At 47.6% G+C, this 13,291-nt stretch overlaps 4 protein-coding genes across 4 annotated transcripts; 2 read left to right on the top strand and 2 right to left on the bottom strand.

The window, feature by feature from the left end:
- Positions 1-657: 657 nt before the first annotated feature.
- LOC128721211 (uncharacterized) lies at positions 658-3,101 on the bottom strand. The gene is made up of 4 exons (XM_053814938.1): positions 1,795-3,101; positions 1,542-1,734; positions 1,168-1,474; positions 658-1,091 (listed from the first exon to the last, which is right to left on the bottom strand). The coding sequence occupies exons 1-4, from the start codon at positions 3,099-3,101 to the stop codon at positions 658-660; spliced, it is 2,241 nt and encodes a 746-aa protein (XP_053670913.1).
- A 1,696-nt stretch (positions 3,102-4,797) lies between these two features.
- LOC128727483 (transferrin) lies at positions 4,798-9,159 on the top strand. The gene is made up of 7 exons (XM_053821404.1): positions 4,798-4,867; positions 6,371-6,604; positions 6,689-6,822; positions 6,905-7,049; positions 7,120-7,411; positions 7,483-7,991; positions 8,076-9,159. Exons 1-7 carry the CDS (start codon positions 4,798-4,800, stop codon positions 8,765-8,767), a joined length of 2,076 nt encoding a protein of 691 aa, XP_053677379.1. The 3' UTR covers positions 8,768-9,159.
- Positions 9,160-10,318: 1,159 nt separating this feature from the next.
- On the top strand, positions 10,319-11,265 carry LOC128727473 (arylalkylamine N-acetyltransferase 1). The gene is made up of 4 exons (XM_053821392.1): positions 10,319-10,537; positions 10,681-10,880; positions 10,949-11,021; positions 11,092-11,265. Exons 1-4 carry the CDS (start codon positions 10,319-10,321, stop codon positions 11,263-11,265), a joined length of 666 nt encoding a protein of 221 aa, XP_053677367.1.
- A 586-nt stretch (positions 11,266-11,851) lies between these two features.
- Positions 11,852-13,226, bottom strand: LOC128730395 (protein takeout-like). Its single transcript, XM_053823441.1, has 4 exons — positions 13,085-13,226; positions 12,758-13,004; positions 12,392-12,675; positions 11,852-12,326 (listed from the first exon to the last, which is right to left on the bottom strand). Exons 1-4 carry the CDS (start codon positions 13,170-13,172, stop codon positions 12,175-12,177), a joined length of 771 nt encoding a protein of 256 aa, XP_053679416.1. The 5' UTR covers positions 13,173-13,226; the 3' UTR covers positions 11,852-12,174.
- Between the last annotated feature and the right edge of the window lie 65 nt (positions 13,227-13,291).

The raw sequence follows: 13,291 nt of genomic DNA, 5'->3' as shown, positions 1-13,291 counted from the left end.
AACACACTTCTTACTTCACCAATTGTCGGCGTCAAAAAGAGCGCGAGTAAGCTCTACTCGCGATGACATCTGTCATTTCTAGGCAGAGAGGTGAACATCGCTCCCCTTTTGTACATGACGTAGGGCCACGAATCTAAGTGGAACACGACTTTTACCACGATCGTGTGATCGTTATTTTCGTTGCTCCAAAGTTTCCAAACTTCATACCAAATAGAAAATCAGTCAATTTTCACTGTTCTTCGCTTGTAGTAATGGGTAAACAACCATGACTATAACGCAAGCGAGTGTGAATGAGAATGAATTAAATGACGTTGTGCCACGTTGTGGCAACCACGTGTTGTAACTTAATGTATTAATTCATCCCAACAGTTCTTATACCTGCCATGTACTAGAGTTTGTCTGGTGTACTTCAGTATAAAATCAACCCTTTTTGCTTTGAGTTGCTTGAACATTACTCCGATGGTGTTGGAGATCCGAGATGCCAAACATGGTTCTTTAATGTCCTTGCTGTAGCGATTCGAATTCCTGTGTCCAGAAGAAACCCCTTTCTTTGTCATAAAACAAGTAACACAAATATAATCGTATTCAATGCTATATTCCATTGAAACGTCCAATGAAAATTGAAGCATTTCAATAGAGATAAACATTCACCTAAAATCAATAAGATACGGTTGGCCTATCACCAATTTTTACATCGTTCAGAATGCCCTCCGGATGCTGTGCTTCGAAAAACAATATCTGCTGACCATGGTGAAACCTTGGTTTAGCTAAAGCATGCTCATCCCTATTTTCCACGTCGTTTACTTTGGTTGCAATTGATCCACCATCGGCACGACTCTCACCAGCGCCACTAGAATTGCCATATCGCTTGGCTTCGTCGTGCACAATGCTCTGAATGGTGCAGGATTTGTTCGTGCAAACGTTCAACATTAGGCTAGGCTGATCATCGTGTTGATGAAGCTGGTTCCGAGAGGAGTAGCCATTATCTAGTTCTGCACAAAGCTTTAACACATGGACGGTTTTATTCGAGTACAGCGCGAAGAGGGTATCGTTTGCTTGAACCATCCGCTTAAGATTCAGGATGGAGTTAGCTGAAATGCGGAAGCATAAAAGCATTGTTTTTTTTGTTGATTATTCTCTCTTTGTAACAACGACAAAGTTACTCACAATCGTCCGGTTGTACTAGCAAAACAGGGTCGTATTCCGATTGAACGAAGTGGCTCAATCTAATCACAGTGTGGTTGCTAGATAGTACCATCTGATGGTGATCATGCAGCAAAAGGTTCTCAAACGAACGCAGCGTATCGTACGGCATACGGCTCCCAATGCGACTGCTCAAATCAATCACCTTCGATTGCACTAACAAAACGCTCGATGTTCCAAGTGTTGCGTTAAGAGCATCGCTGATATTGCTTCGGTTTTCCACATGCACGTCCCACACTATGATGATGCCCGAGGAAAACAGGCCAAACACCTTGCACAGACAAGTGGGGAACATTTTGTTATCAACTTATTTTCAACGTGTCTAACTTCAAGCATACCTGATTAAAAGCATTTGCAGTTCCAGCATCAAGTGCACTATCTCGCACTACTGGCACCGGGAGCACTTTCACCGTTACCATCTCCCAGCAGCTGAGCTTGTACTTTTGTTTCACGGTTGGTGCAACGATTTGGTGAGGTGCCAGGACTTCATTACGACACCGACCAGCATCTCCCAGCCACATTTGTAGTGTGCTTTGTGATGAAAAATTACAATTATTACCCATTAATCGTCCCTTTCTATGACATCCTTACCCATCGCTAGTACCACCGAAGACCATCATGTGCTTGTGAGACTCGTAATCCACGCAGACGATCGAACACCATGATCCAAATCGATACATAGGTCTCGAATAGGTTCCCCGTGCCCAGAACTCAAGCACAAATGTATCCGCTTGTTCCGATCGCTCTACGTCGGTGTTATGTTTCAATTTTATCTCAAACTCCGGAGACATTTTTCCCGCATTAAAAGACCGAACCACTTCGGGCAAAGGTGTACGTCCAACGTTCGAAAACTGCTCCCTTGTATGCATGGGGGTATCTGGAACATTAGCACCACTTGCATTCTTATTGTTTTCCGAGCGGAAATGTCTCGATTCCAACAATGCGTCAAACGTTGGCGCAACTTTCCTTACTAGCTGAAGGATGCTTCTTTGCTGGTTGCGTTTTCGTGTGGTTTCCGGAGCTGCAGCTATACTTAAAGGTCCTTGCTTCCGCACAACAGTTGCCTTCGAGAACCGTCGTTCCAAAGCGCCGTTCAACGTAGAAAACATACGCTCAATGTTTTGTAAGCTGCTGTAATTCTGCACGCTAGAATCGTCGTCATCTTCCTCCACCCTATCGATCGAATGTTCTTCCTCGATAGGTGAATAACGAAAACCTTCGTGCATGCAGGTCGACCGGCTCCTTACAGCAATTCCAGATGTTTGTGATGCGATCGATACCACGCTGCAGTCGGTTTGAATATGCTTCCCGTGCACAACCGTACTCGTGACGCCAAAGTTTGTCCTCAGTTCCGCGTACTCTTCGGGATCAAACTTGTACAGCTCCATCGAGATATCGTTCAGTGATATTTTACTCAAAATATCAACACTTCGGGTGGTTCTTGGGTTCACGGGTCGTCTTTGGGTTTCCACCACCATTGCCACCGGATTCGTAGGAACGCCAGTTTCCTCCACGCTTCCAGCATTTGCCTCTGGCTCCCCTTCATCCTCATCGTCGCCTCCTTCCGAAGAAGAGCCGTTGGATTCTACGTTTTCGACGCTACTCTCCGAACTTGAGCTGCGCCCACTGGGCACACTTTCGTCGGATTCAAAATCCGACTCATAATCATAAACAGGATCCGGCGTGGGAGGTTTCGGAGCAGGGATCGGCTTAGGTGCTGCAGTTGCAGTTTTCTTTGGCGCGCTAGTGGCCACCACAGGAGCTGGCTTCGTTTTCGCGGCTTGCTGTGCTTTTGGAGCATTGCTCGAAGGCACTGTTTTACTGACCGTTTTTTTCACGACACCAAGACGAGCCTGCCGTGGCGGTCCGGTTGGTTTTCGCGGTGGACCAAAAGACATCTGATGGAATAGTTGAAAAAAAAAAAAAACGATTTTCTTTACAGCAACGCCCGCTTTTGTTTGAATTTTTTAAACTGAAAGGCAGTGTGGCACGGAGAGCGTGCAAAAGCAGCACTCCTTTATTGCAGTGTTGACTTTTTGTGTTTTGTCGTTGCGTAACGTCGCATTATTTGATCAGTTTGATTCGCTTTAGGGGTGTCATTCGATCATCGCAATAAAGTTACCGCAGCGGCGCACTGGTACGAAGAAGCGTGAAATTAACTTGCTAAAGTAAAGGTTGCGGAACCGATAAATTTTTATCCGTACTCGGGCCACCCTGTTCGCTCTTAGAGTCGGGGAGAGTTCGATTTCGGGAATGAACTGGCGAATATCAATGTAAAAGCCTGCTACAGAAGGATCTTCTTAGTGTTATCAGAAAACTAGGAGCGCGAGAAAAATCGGCATAAGTGACCTCTTATCATAACAAGCTCCACAAGATGTCCTTACTCTCAATTTGTTCAGAGGTTCATTAAAATTACACATCAGTGGTGCCAAAATTTGATAGCGACTGTAGCAATGGCTAAATTCATCTCAGCTGGCTGCGAACCGTGCGGATGCGCTTCAGAGAGACTTACGACCTCCGGCCAGCGAACCGGTAGCCCCAGGGTCAAACCAGTGACTCAGTGCGTCATATTTGTGGTCACCTCCTTCCTTCCTGTGTTCTTCCGCTCTCGATCAGCTTCTCAAGCACAAAACCTCAGCCACCCCCAGAAGGGTGCACGATCGATCTGCATCGATCGGGGTAGGAAAAAAACACACACACACATGATCCACACTATCGGGTTGCTGCTGATGCTGCGAGAACTGTTTTCTCTTCGCGTTCGGGACGCGTTAGTACCCCACCGCAGACCACGCGTTGACCCCAAACGGGTTTGGGTTTTCGTTTCTAATTTTTCGGTGGTTTGCGTTCGAGGATTTCTTCACCAAAAAACCGCACTCTCGGCGTGTTGGTGGTATCGCTTCTCTCTCTCTCTCTCGGGGGTTGCATAAACCGTCAGCTCGAGATAAAACAGAGTGAGTGTGAGAGAGAGAGAGAGAGAGAGAGAGAGAGAGAGATAAAACCCCGACCTAATGTCACGCATGATGAGGTTTCAGCTGGTCACCTGGCAAACAGGAATGGGGTGGGTTTGTCATTTGCACGTCGGCCGAAGGCGACCCATCTCGTCCGGGGAATTACGGCTGCCAACGGAGCCCGCCGTTGTTTTTGTTCTGTTGCGTTTCACGCCACCACGCCACCGGTGGACTTTCCGCGTGCCGCACAGCATTTTGGTATGCGTGTCGCCCGAGCGTAAGGGGATTTTCCACGCGTTCGCGTAAGGGAAGGAGGTGTACGCGATCGTACGGACGCGCCACTGCCGCGGCCCAGTCGATTCGAGCCCGTCAGATCGTGCAGGTCGGTGCGTCAGTTTGGTCCGATCGCGAGCGTTTTCGAGCATTCGAACAAACGCCACTGGTTCGCGGGAGTTACGAAATTAAAACCCTTCGATATTTCGTCCAGCGGTCGAGCGCCGAAAAGAAGCACCACGCGATCGCGTACGCGCCTTGCCGGCTTTTGGGAGGGGGAGGTCGCCTTTGCATAACCGCCCCCTTTCGAGTAGGATCGTCCCGCAAAATGGTTCAAACTCAACTAGCCGGGGCCGGTCGGTGGTGGTGGGCGATGGTCGCCGTGTTGTTGCTGGTGCTGCACGCAATCGCGATCGATGCTAAATCGCAAACATCGAAACAGTGTAAGTTATGGCAATTTCAACCGCCTGGTGGCAGTTTCGGAGGACCTCCGAAGGACGACTGCGTTTGTCGGTGTACGATTCTGCCGCCCCGAAAACGCCCACAACCCTCTCGCCGTCGTTTGGTGGTATAACAGAACGAGTGACTTAAACGCCCGCGCAAGCGACGAACCTGCTGGTGCTGCGCGAAAGCCGGAGTGTTGTCTCGAGGGGAAAAAAAATTAAACAGTGCGCAAATAGTCGATAGCGAACGGGGCGACCTATCACACGATCGCGAGCATTGTGCAATGTGGAACGGAATTGAGCAATTACATGCCCAAAGCTCGCCAAAAGTGACGGTGATTGACGACCGAATGTTGGCGTGATCCGGGCTGGAGATGGTGGACGCTAATTTTTCCTTTCGAATGGGCTCCCGCCCCGAAATACTTTCTACCCAGGCTCCCCCCGCCCCCCAAAGGAGCCTCGGAATCTCAAGGCCACGCGCGAGGATTCAATGAGTCCCCCAAGTGAACGAGGCCAATGTTATCGGGTTTGTCCGGTGCGATTGACCGTTGCTTTATCTGCGCTTCGGCCGGGTCGAAAGTGATCCTTTCACTTTCCACGCCAACCGGTGTGTGGTGGTTCGGTACGTCGTTTTTTCGATCGTGATCCACATTTTGGCATTGTACAGGTTCTTCATGACCACCAGGTGTATGTGTGTGTGTGTTTGGATTGCATAATGTTTCGATTTTTGCCAGCTTTGTCTGGGGCTAAATTGGGGGCACAAGATAACATCGTACAATTTAAGCCTATAACTAAGGCTGTTAGAGGAACGCCTCTGCTTGTAGAGTTAATCAATTCCTATGCGGAAGCTTCTGCAAATGTTACGATTGATTTAATCACCAACCGAGGCGTGACAATTACACACGAGGCTCACTAGAACACACTAGGTAGTAGAACGTAACCAAGAAAACCGGATAAGAAAGAGATACGACACCAATTGCTAGGAAAATGGGCTCCGATGCTCACGCATTAAAATGCGGCATAGCCCATTCCTCCTCCATATTTAATGCCCCTCGTTCAGAGTGCAATGCCCAAGGTCGTTCAAAAACCTGAAATGGATCTATCCGATCTATCGATTGCGTTGCATTGCGGTACGCCGTTGCAGCAGGTTTTTGGATCCATGTTTGCATGTCCCGCCATGCAAATAGCCCCGTATATGCGATAAATGCAGCCACCGCAACTAGGAAGCACCGGACCGGGTTGCGGTAAGAACTGGCTTGCGTATGCTAACTTCTACGCATGCTAATGAACCAACTGGAGGGGTGGGATTCGTTTATTTGATGCTTTTGCGTTAAACAGTCAGGAAATTTGTGCACAATGCTTGATCGAATCTCACGCCACAATCGATTGTATCGGCCAGGAAGCAGGTTGATCTGGCTTAGCACATCCCTCGACACCCAAAACACCCCTCGAAACGTACCTTATTCGTTTTGTTTTTCACCCACCTTCCCACTCAAAATGCAGTGCGTGTTTGCATCGTGGAGGGCGGCGGCAACTACAAGAAAGGTGCCCAGAACTGCCCGACGCTGGAGAAAAACTCCAACGTGCGCTGCGTGTACGGGCTCGACCGGCTTGACTGTTTGCGCAAAATACACAAGGGTACCGCCGACTTTGCCGCCTTCTATCCGGAAGACTTCGTCGCCGCACGGTGGTCGCAGGTCGACATACTGGTCACCAGTGAGCTTCGATTCCGCGCCGGTATGTCATCTCCCACTCAAGCCAATGTCAGGTTCACGTCCGTCTAGTTTTAATGGTCTCCATTCTCGAATGCGTTTTTTGCAGAACACTTCGAGTACCAGATCGTGGTGGTGGTTGACAACGAGGCTGAGATCAATACGGCGCGAGAACTGCGAGGAAGCAAGTTTTGCCATCCCGGGCATGGTCTAAAGAATCACTGGACGGCGGTGCTGGCTGACGTGAGTTCAGGACTAACTGGTATCTCCAAAAGACAGACCAAGCTAACATGCTCTGCTCTTATTCTCAAATCCTTCGCTTTAGTATTTTGAGAGAAGGCTAACACCACGCGAATGTGAAGATGATCTTTCACCTGTCGAATCGAGTCTCAAATCCGTCGCTTCATTCTTTGGACCATCCTGCAGGGCAGGCCCTTGGGTACCAGATCCCGTAGAAGATCGTCGGCTAAGTATGGATCACTTCGGGTCTCTTTTTCCCATCCTTCCCTACAGTGACATGTTTACTCGATGTCTTTTCAGAGAAAAAATATCCCTCCCTGTGTCAGTTATGCTACAATTCGTACCAGTGCGCGATCGGTGACAAACACTGGGGTCGTCGAGGTCCACTCTACTGCCTAACAAGTGGCGCTGGTGAGGTGGCTTGGGCCCGGCTGGACGATGTACACAGTCACTTTGGATTTGCGGGACTTCCGGCTGAGGCTAACCCAGCTGAGTATAGCTTCCTTTGCCCTGATGGGCACCTCCAACCACTTGACACTCGAAAGCCCTGCGTATGGTTGTCTAAACCATGGTCTGCGATCGCTGCCAAATCGTAAGCATATTTACTAACCACCAATGCACCAGTTTCAGCTTGTTAACGGTGTGCAATCTTTCACTTCACAGGAAGGTGGCGATGGAGGTGCAAGATTTGGTGGCGAACCTCTCGCACGATGACATCCACAGCTGGCAGAACGCGTTGCTAATGGTCCTTGAGACGTATCACGTTAACATCACCACGCTCGACACCGTTATCCCGGTGGATGACTACCTCGATCAGGCGGTCGGGTTCCAGGATGCGTACAACAACCCCGGTTGCAATCCGAGCCGCTCGATAGTGTTCTGTACCAAGTCGTTGCTGGAGCTGTACAAGTGTTCCTGGTTGCAGGAAGCCGCCAGTGTGTATGGTGTCGAACCGGGATTGCAGTGCATCCGAACGGACGGATTGGATCAGTGCATGGCGAAGATACACTCCAAGGACGCCGATCTGGTGATCGTGGATCAGGATAATGCGATGCGAGCACAGCGGGATTACGGTCTACGGCCAATCCTGTACGAGTACTCGTCCAATGCCCTGCACAAGTACATGATCGTGGCCGTTGTCGCAAGAGGTGCTGGTTTTCGATCAGGATATGGTAAGAAAGCTATAACCAAAGTGCTGAATGAATGTTCAACGGATTCATGAGTAACATGGTTCACTCTCTTTTTTCTCCTTAAAGATCTTCGAAACCGTAAGGCTTGCTTCCCCCAGTACGAAGGAGCCGCTCACATGGCGGTACTGGCTGCGCTGCAAAACCACTCCATCGGGAATGTGCGGAACTTCTTCTCAGACAACTCCTGCAACTGGAAGAGCACGAGCCGATGTTCGCCTGTGTACGACGGGGATAACGGTGCCATGCGATGCCTACAGGACGGTCTCGGGGATGTAGCCTTCGTGAGTTATGAAGCGTACAAAAACGCAAAAGCAGCCGCTGCAGCCGGCAAGGAACAGAACTGGACGATATTTTGTCCCTTCAACAAACCCATCAAACACAACGCGCTGTGCTATCTTGGCTGGACGTCGGTTGGTAGCATCATGATCGCCAACGACACGATCGTGCGGCGTGAGAACGAGATCTACAACGCGATGAAGGACATCGACAAGCTGTTTGGTCGCAAAAACGGGCTCAAAGCGGAATCGTTCAATATGTACGGACAGTTTGATGGACGTAGTGACGTGATTTTCCGGGATGGGACGGAGAGCCTTCGCAATCGGCAGGAAATGATGCGCGATAAGAGCGATGGTTTCTTTGAACCAACGGGTTCGATTTGGTTAAATGGAGGTGCTGTCGAGCTGACCGGTACCACGACTCAACTGATGCTGCTCGTAACGGCAGCCATGGCAGTCACGCAAATGCTCCAAAGGGTATGAATTACGTTTCGAGAGCTATGCCCGTGTAATAGCGCAAACAATCACCTCACGAAATATCGTATTTACCATCACCACGATTAGTAGCAGCGTTAATCATTCGACAGGGCAGCGAGATTCAATCATAAGAAACGTATTGGCTATGTTTAAGTAGGTTAGGAGGTTTTCATCATAAGTTAAACGTTAAACAGTTACTTACCGTTCGTGCGTATTAGGTATTCGACCGAATTCCTGTGGCGTAGCGCGTGTTCCCGTGTTTGCAAGTATCGCCTGAAAATATGATAAAACTCTAATCAATACTCCTCCAAGCGAGAGAAATGTGCTACAGCTTGGTATAGCGAAATTGTGCGACAAAAACTGACGTATATTTATGGTAATAAAACGAGACGCTATGAAACGCTATGGAAAACAAGAAAAACCTTCCCCAAAGTTGTTACATTTATTTTTGTTATATTCGAACGCGTTGCTTAGCAACGATATTTACGCTACTTGAATTTCCCTCCCTTATGTGCTGGCAACCCTGATGACATTTTTGTGCGTTGTAAATTCTTCCCGAATTACGTGGTAGAGAAGGTGATTGAGTTAGTAGAACCATTATTGCTTTGGTGCGAATGAAAATCAAATAAATCATTACGGTGCTCCGTGATGGTATTTAAATGGAGATGAACGTGACGTCGCGACGTTGTGCAAATATTGTGGCGTTGTACGCCTGCTCCTGGACCCGATGGTATTTTACTACCAAGAAGAGAAAAATATACATGGTCACGCAGACACTCTCACTAACCACCTGTTGAAGGACGAGCCTCCAGGCGTCGACATCGCTCGGATCAAAAACCTTGCCCCGCGCATCGCACCGGCCGGCTGCCATGAATCCTTGCATCAATTCACCGGAGGCACGTCCGCGGCCCTGGCGGAGAAACGACCGTACTAACTATTACGCCTCTCGCTCCACATCCTGACGGATGGCAAATACAGGACATGCGTAGAAAGTGCGTAAAAAGGGATTGTTGTCGTGCCGTGGCGGCCTTTCAAGCGCTGCTCGACCACAAACGCTCCCTTTTCCCAGAACGTCGCGTTTCTTTTTTTTTATTTCACGCATCTATCGCCGTCATTGTCATTCTACTCGTCCTTGCGGCTGGAGAATTGATTCCCCATCAAAACGGGAGCTGTTCTACTCGGGATTATTCATTTTGTGGTGAGCAAACGCTTGGTAAGGCACGCACGCTGTGCAGCAGCATCATTGCCTGTTTCGGTCTGATCGATATTGGCTGCTTCTTTGTTCCGTAAGTAGCTCGTGACCTTTAACTTATTCTTTAATAGTATCCTTTTTTTGAATTCTGAGTGCCCCAAACGCATTCAAAAATTGAATCTCGTGCTCATAGGACAGTGCGGACCTTCAAAAGTGATTTCAATTGTGATAGAACTTCTTGTCTTGTGATAGAGCTTCCTACAAAATGTTTGATGAACTAAGATCCTTTTCGGGAAAGCGTTTCATTTCCTCCGTTTTTTACCATCTTAGGTAAGCAATTCAGTGTTCGTAGCAAACAAAACGAGATGTTGGCTAATAACGACGGGCCACGGATGGAAATTATAACCGAACCCTGGTTCGCGGAGGTCATCCAGCATCTCCGGCAAACGTTCTTCGCGGATGAGCCCTTGAACAAGGCCGTGAATCTGTGTCGGCCGGGTGATGGGCATACGTTGCTGGAAAAGCATAGCCTCTTGAGCCTTCGAGATGGCATTAGTGTCATGGCAGTCACGAACAGTGGGGAGGTAGGTACTCGTAATTTCGTTGCGACAGGTCCTGCTGGAAAAATTCTTCACTAGCTGAGAGAGAGAAAAGGAGAGCGCGCACGAGTGAAAAAGAGAAAAATAGAGAAAATGGAGTACAAACATTTCCGTTCTACATTTCACAGATAGCTGGCGTCGTCGTTAATGGTGTGCTTCGTGGGAATCACGACACGAGCCGTGCCCTGGACAAACTCGACGAGACGGATGATGAAAAGTTTCGTAAAATTTTCACACTTTTGTATGAGGAAAACCTCAAAATAGATCTGTTTCAGCAGTTTGAAGTGGATAGTATTTTTGAAATCCGTATCCTGTCGGTTGATTCAAAGTAAGTTGCGAACTACGACAGGGACAGCATGGCAATCTACATGATGAAACATTTCGTCTATTCCTCAGATTTCGCGGACAAGGACTGGCCAAGGAGTTGATGAGAAAAAGCGAAGAAGTGGCACGTTCTAAAGGATTTCGGGTATAAGAAAATTTGCCTCTTGCAGCAGCATAAAATTACCGAACTAATCATTTGCATCATTACATTCCAGCTCATGAAAACCGACGCCACGGGAATGTTTTCCCAACGAGTTGCTAGTTCCCTAGGGTTCCTTACTCGGCATGAGGTGAAATACGAAGACTATCTCGATCAGAACGGTGACCCGGTCTTTCAAGTGGGTGCTCCGCACGATCGATTAAAGATAATGTACAAAGCCTTATATTAAGGCGTTGTCCTCCCAAAGCCAGCAAACAATCAAGCTCAATCGAAACGCAAAGTACCAAAGGAAGCGGAAAATATGTTTTCCCTCGCCAACGTTGTTGTTATCCCTCTGTTACTATTAACGTGTTATTATTGCATCAATGTCGTCGTGTAAAAGAAAACATACAGTCCTAGTATGGAAGCAATCCTTGTGCCATAGATAAGCACACATTGTGTACTGCTCAAAATTTGTATATGTTAATCCCTAACCGATACCGAATCGTTGACAAAGCCGCGAGATACTAGCAATACTTGGGTGTTAGGAATTCCAAACATAGCGTTGTGCAGCATCAATCCGTAGTGGCCCACATGCCATACCTATTTATAGTCATTTGTTGTACGCTACACGAAACCATCCGAAATGATAGACTGTTGTTGGATTATTCCCATTTGGAACGGACAACGAGAAGCAGCAAACCCTTTTGACAACTTCCAACGTTAACACAACATGATAATTAATTTGCAACCGGCATCAGTTTGATCAACCGTGGTGTGTAATCAATGCGTTGTCTATTGACAATAGATTTAGATGATCCCAGAATGCGACAATAATGCAATGAATACAGAAAATCACTATCATTTCTTAACTTCATTTTTTTGGTGTCATCTTTGAATCATGTTCCGTAGGCTCACGTGCTAGACGTGAGAATATTGACAACGTTTAGATAAATATATGTACGGCATGGCTGGTCCTACTGTTAATCGATATGAAAATAAAAGAAACCCCTAATTTTATGTACCAAACATTTTCGGCTCATGATGTATGAAATGAAAAGTAATCGATCAGTTTTTTTGGCTTCGAGACTCGGAAGGATAGATCACAGTGTCTTAAAATTTTTAATCATAAGTGCTACACATTCGATCCTACTCATACTCATTCGGGAAAGATTTTATTCATCGGTACCTTGAGAAAGATTTGATTGGAAATCTTTTTGAAAATGTATCCGAACGTATCCTCGTACGAGCTGCGAAGCTCTCTAAACACAACTTCCCAGTTATCATTCAACACCTGGTGCATGGTAGAAGCTGAAATGATTGAGCGTAACGTTAGACTGATGGAAATGGGGGTTATTTTAGCAAAGATCTCTTACATAACCGCTGATCGCCGTTGAACAAATTTCCAAACTCGAACGTAACCTGCTTCGGTTCAAAGTGAACAAGGTACTTTCGAACCTGCATGTACTGTTCCCCGTTCCGTTCCACTAGCTCACCGATCAGCTCGTGATGAGTCTTTAACCGATGCAGCGTTATGTTAGCCAGACCATGGCCGGTAATCGGGAGCAGCAGTATCCGCCCGTCCATGGTGTAGTTACCCAGGAATTGTACTTTTGGCGTAATAGCTTCTGTCTTGATGATGAGCTTTTTCAAATCCGTGCTGGAAGGTTCAGGAAAGGTTGTATAAAATCACACATTTTTTCGCATCCCTCCTCTCTAGGCAAATCAGTCTATCATCATACCGATACTTCAGGATAGTCGATTCAGTCAGGTGGCTGAGTTTGACACCGGTGAAGTGTTGCCTTAGCGTTATCGGGGACGACGGTTCTCCTTGTTCGATCGATAGTGCATCCACTGCCAGTGGTTCCAGTGGCAGAATACCGAACTCCGGCAAACCGTTCTTCATCTGGCGGATCGCCCCGTTCACCGCATTTCGCAGACACTGATCAAACTTGGGATTGCTACGGTGGCACTTCTCGAAACTGGCAGCTAAAATCGCGTGTAAAACAGTGTATCAATGAAACATTTCACATGTCAATCACATCCACCAGAAACACACAAGCACTTACGCAAATCTTTTCCTTCGATTACGACGGATAACGAAAGGAACCAAACGCCTGCAACGCAGTGCAGAATCTGCCGACTATTCATGCCCATTGTCGAACGGTAGGTTCGCCGTCTTTACAAATGATCCCGTCTGCGGTACCGTCGGAGCCGAGTCTGCTACGGTTCGACCTTCCGGTGGGCAGTTTTATAGCTCCCGGGGGATCAACCAC

This window comes from Anopheles nili, chromosome 2, assembly GCF_943737925.1.
Source record: "Anopheles nili chromosome 2, idAnoNiliSN_F5_01, whole genome shotgun sequence".
Lineage (NCBI taxonomy): Eukaryota > Metazoa > Arthropoda > Insecta > Diptera > Culicidae > Anopheles > Anopheles nili.
The sequence above is the reverse complement of the archived record's forward strand: the minus strand, read 5'-3'. Positions and strand labels throughout refer to the sequence as shown.

Bases quoted from the DNA above. Each gene is read 5' to 3' on its own strand.
- LOC128721211 (XM_053814938.1), bottom strand. From the start codon at position 3,101: ATGTCTTTTGGTCCACCGCGAAAACCAACCGGACCGCCACGGCAGGCT. The intron at 1,475-1,541 runs GTATGCTTGAAG...TGTCTGTGCAAG, and splicing joins CTGCAAATGCTTTTAATCAG to GTGTTTGGCCTGTTTTCCTC. The intron at 1,092-1,167 runs GTGAGTAACTTT...TCCGCATTTCAG, and splicing joins GCTAGTACAACCGGACGATT to CTAACTCCATCCTGAATCTT.
- LOC128727483 (XM_053821404.1), top strand. From the start codon at position 4,798: ATGGTCGCCGTGTTGTTGCTGGTGCTGCACGCAATCGCGATCGATGCT. The intron at 4,868-6,370 runs GTAAGTTATGGC...CTCAAAATGCAG, and splicing joins ATCGCAAACATCGAAACAGT to TGCGTGTTTGCATCGTGGAG. The intron at 6,605-6,688 runs GTATGTCATCTC...CGTTTTTTGCAG, and splicing joins TGAGCTTCGATTCCGCGCCG to AACACTTCGAGTACCAGATC.
- LOC128727473 (XM_053821392.1), top strand. From the start codon at position 10,319: ATGTTGGCTAATAACGACGGGCCACGGATGGAAATTATAACCGAACCC. The intron at 10,538-10,680 runs GTAGGTACTCGT...TACATTTCACAG, and splicing joins CAGTCACGAACAGTGGGGAG to ATAGCTGGCGTCGTCGTTAA. The intron at 11,022-11,091 runs GTATAAGAAAAT...ATTACATTCCAG, and splicing joins CACGTTCTAAAGGATTTCGG to CTCATGAAAACCGACGCCAC.
- LOC128730395 (XM_053823441.1), bottom strand. From the start codon at position 13,172: ATGGGCATGAATAGTCGGCAGATTCTGCACTGCGTTGCAGGCGTTTGG. The intron at 13,005-13,084 runs GTAAGTGCTTGT...ACGCGATTTTAG, and splicing joins AATCGAAGGAAAAGATTTGC to CTGCCAGTTTCGAGAAGTGC. The intron at 12,676-12,757 runs GTATGATGATAG...TGAACCTTCCAG, and splicing joins TCGACTATCCTGAAGTATCG to CACGGATTTGAAAAAGCTCA.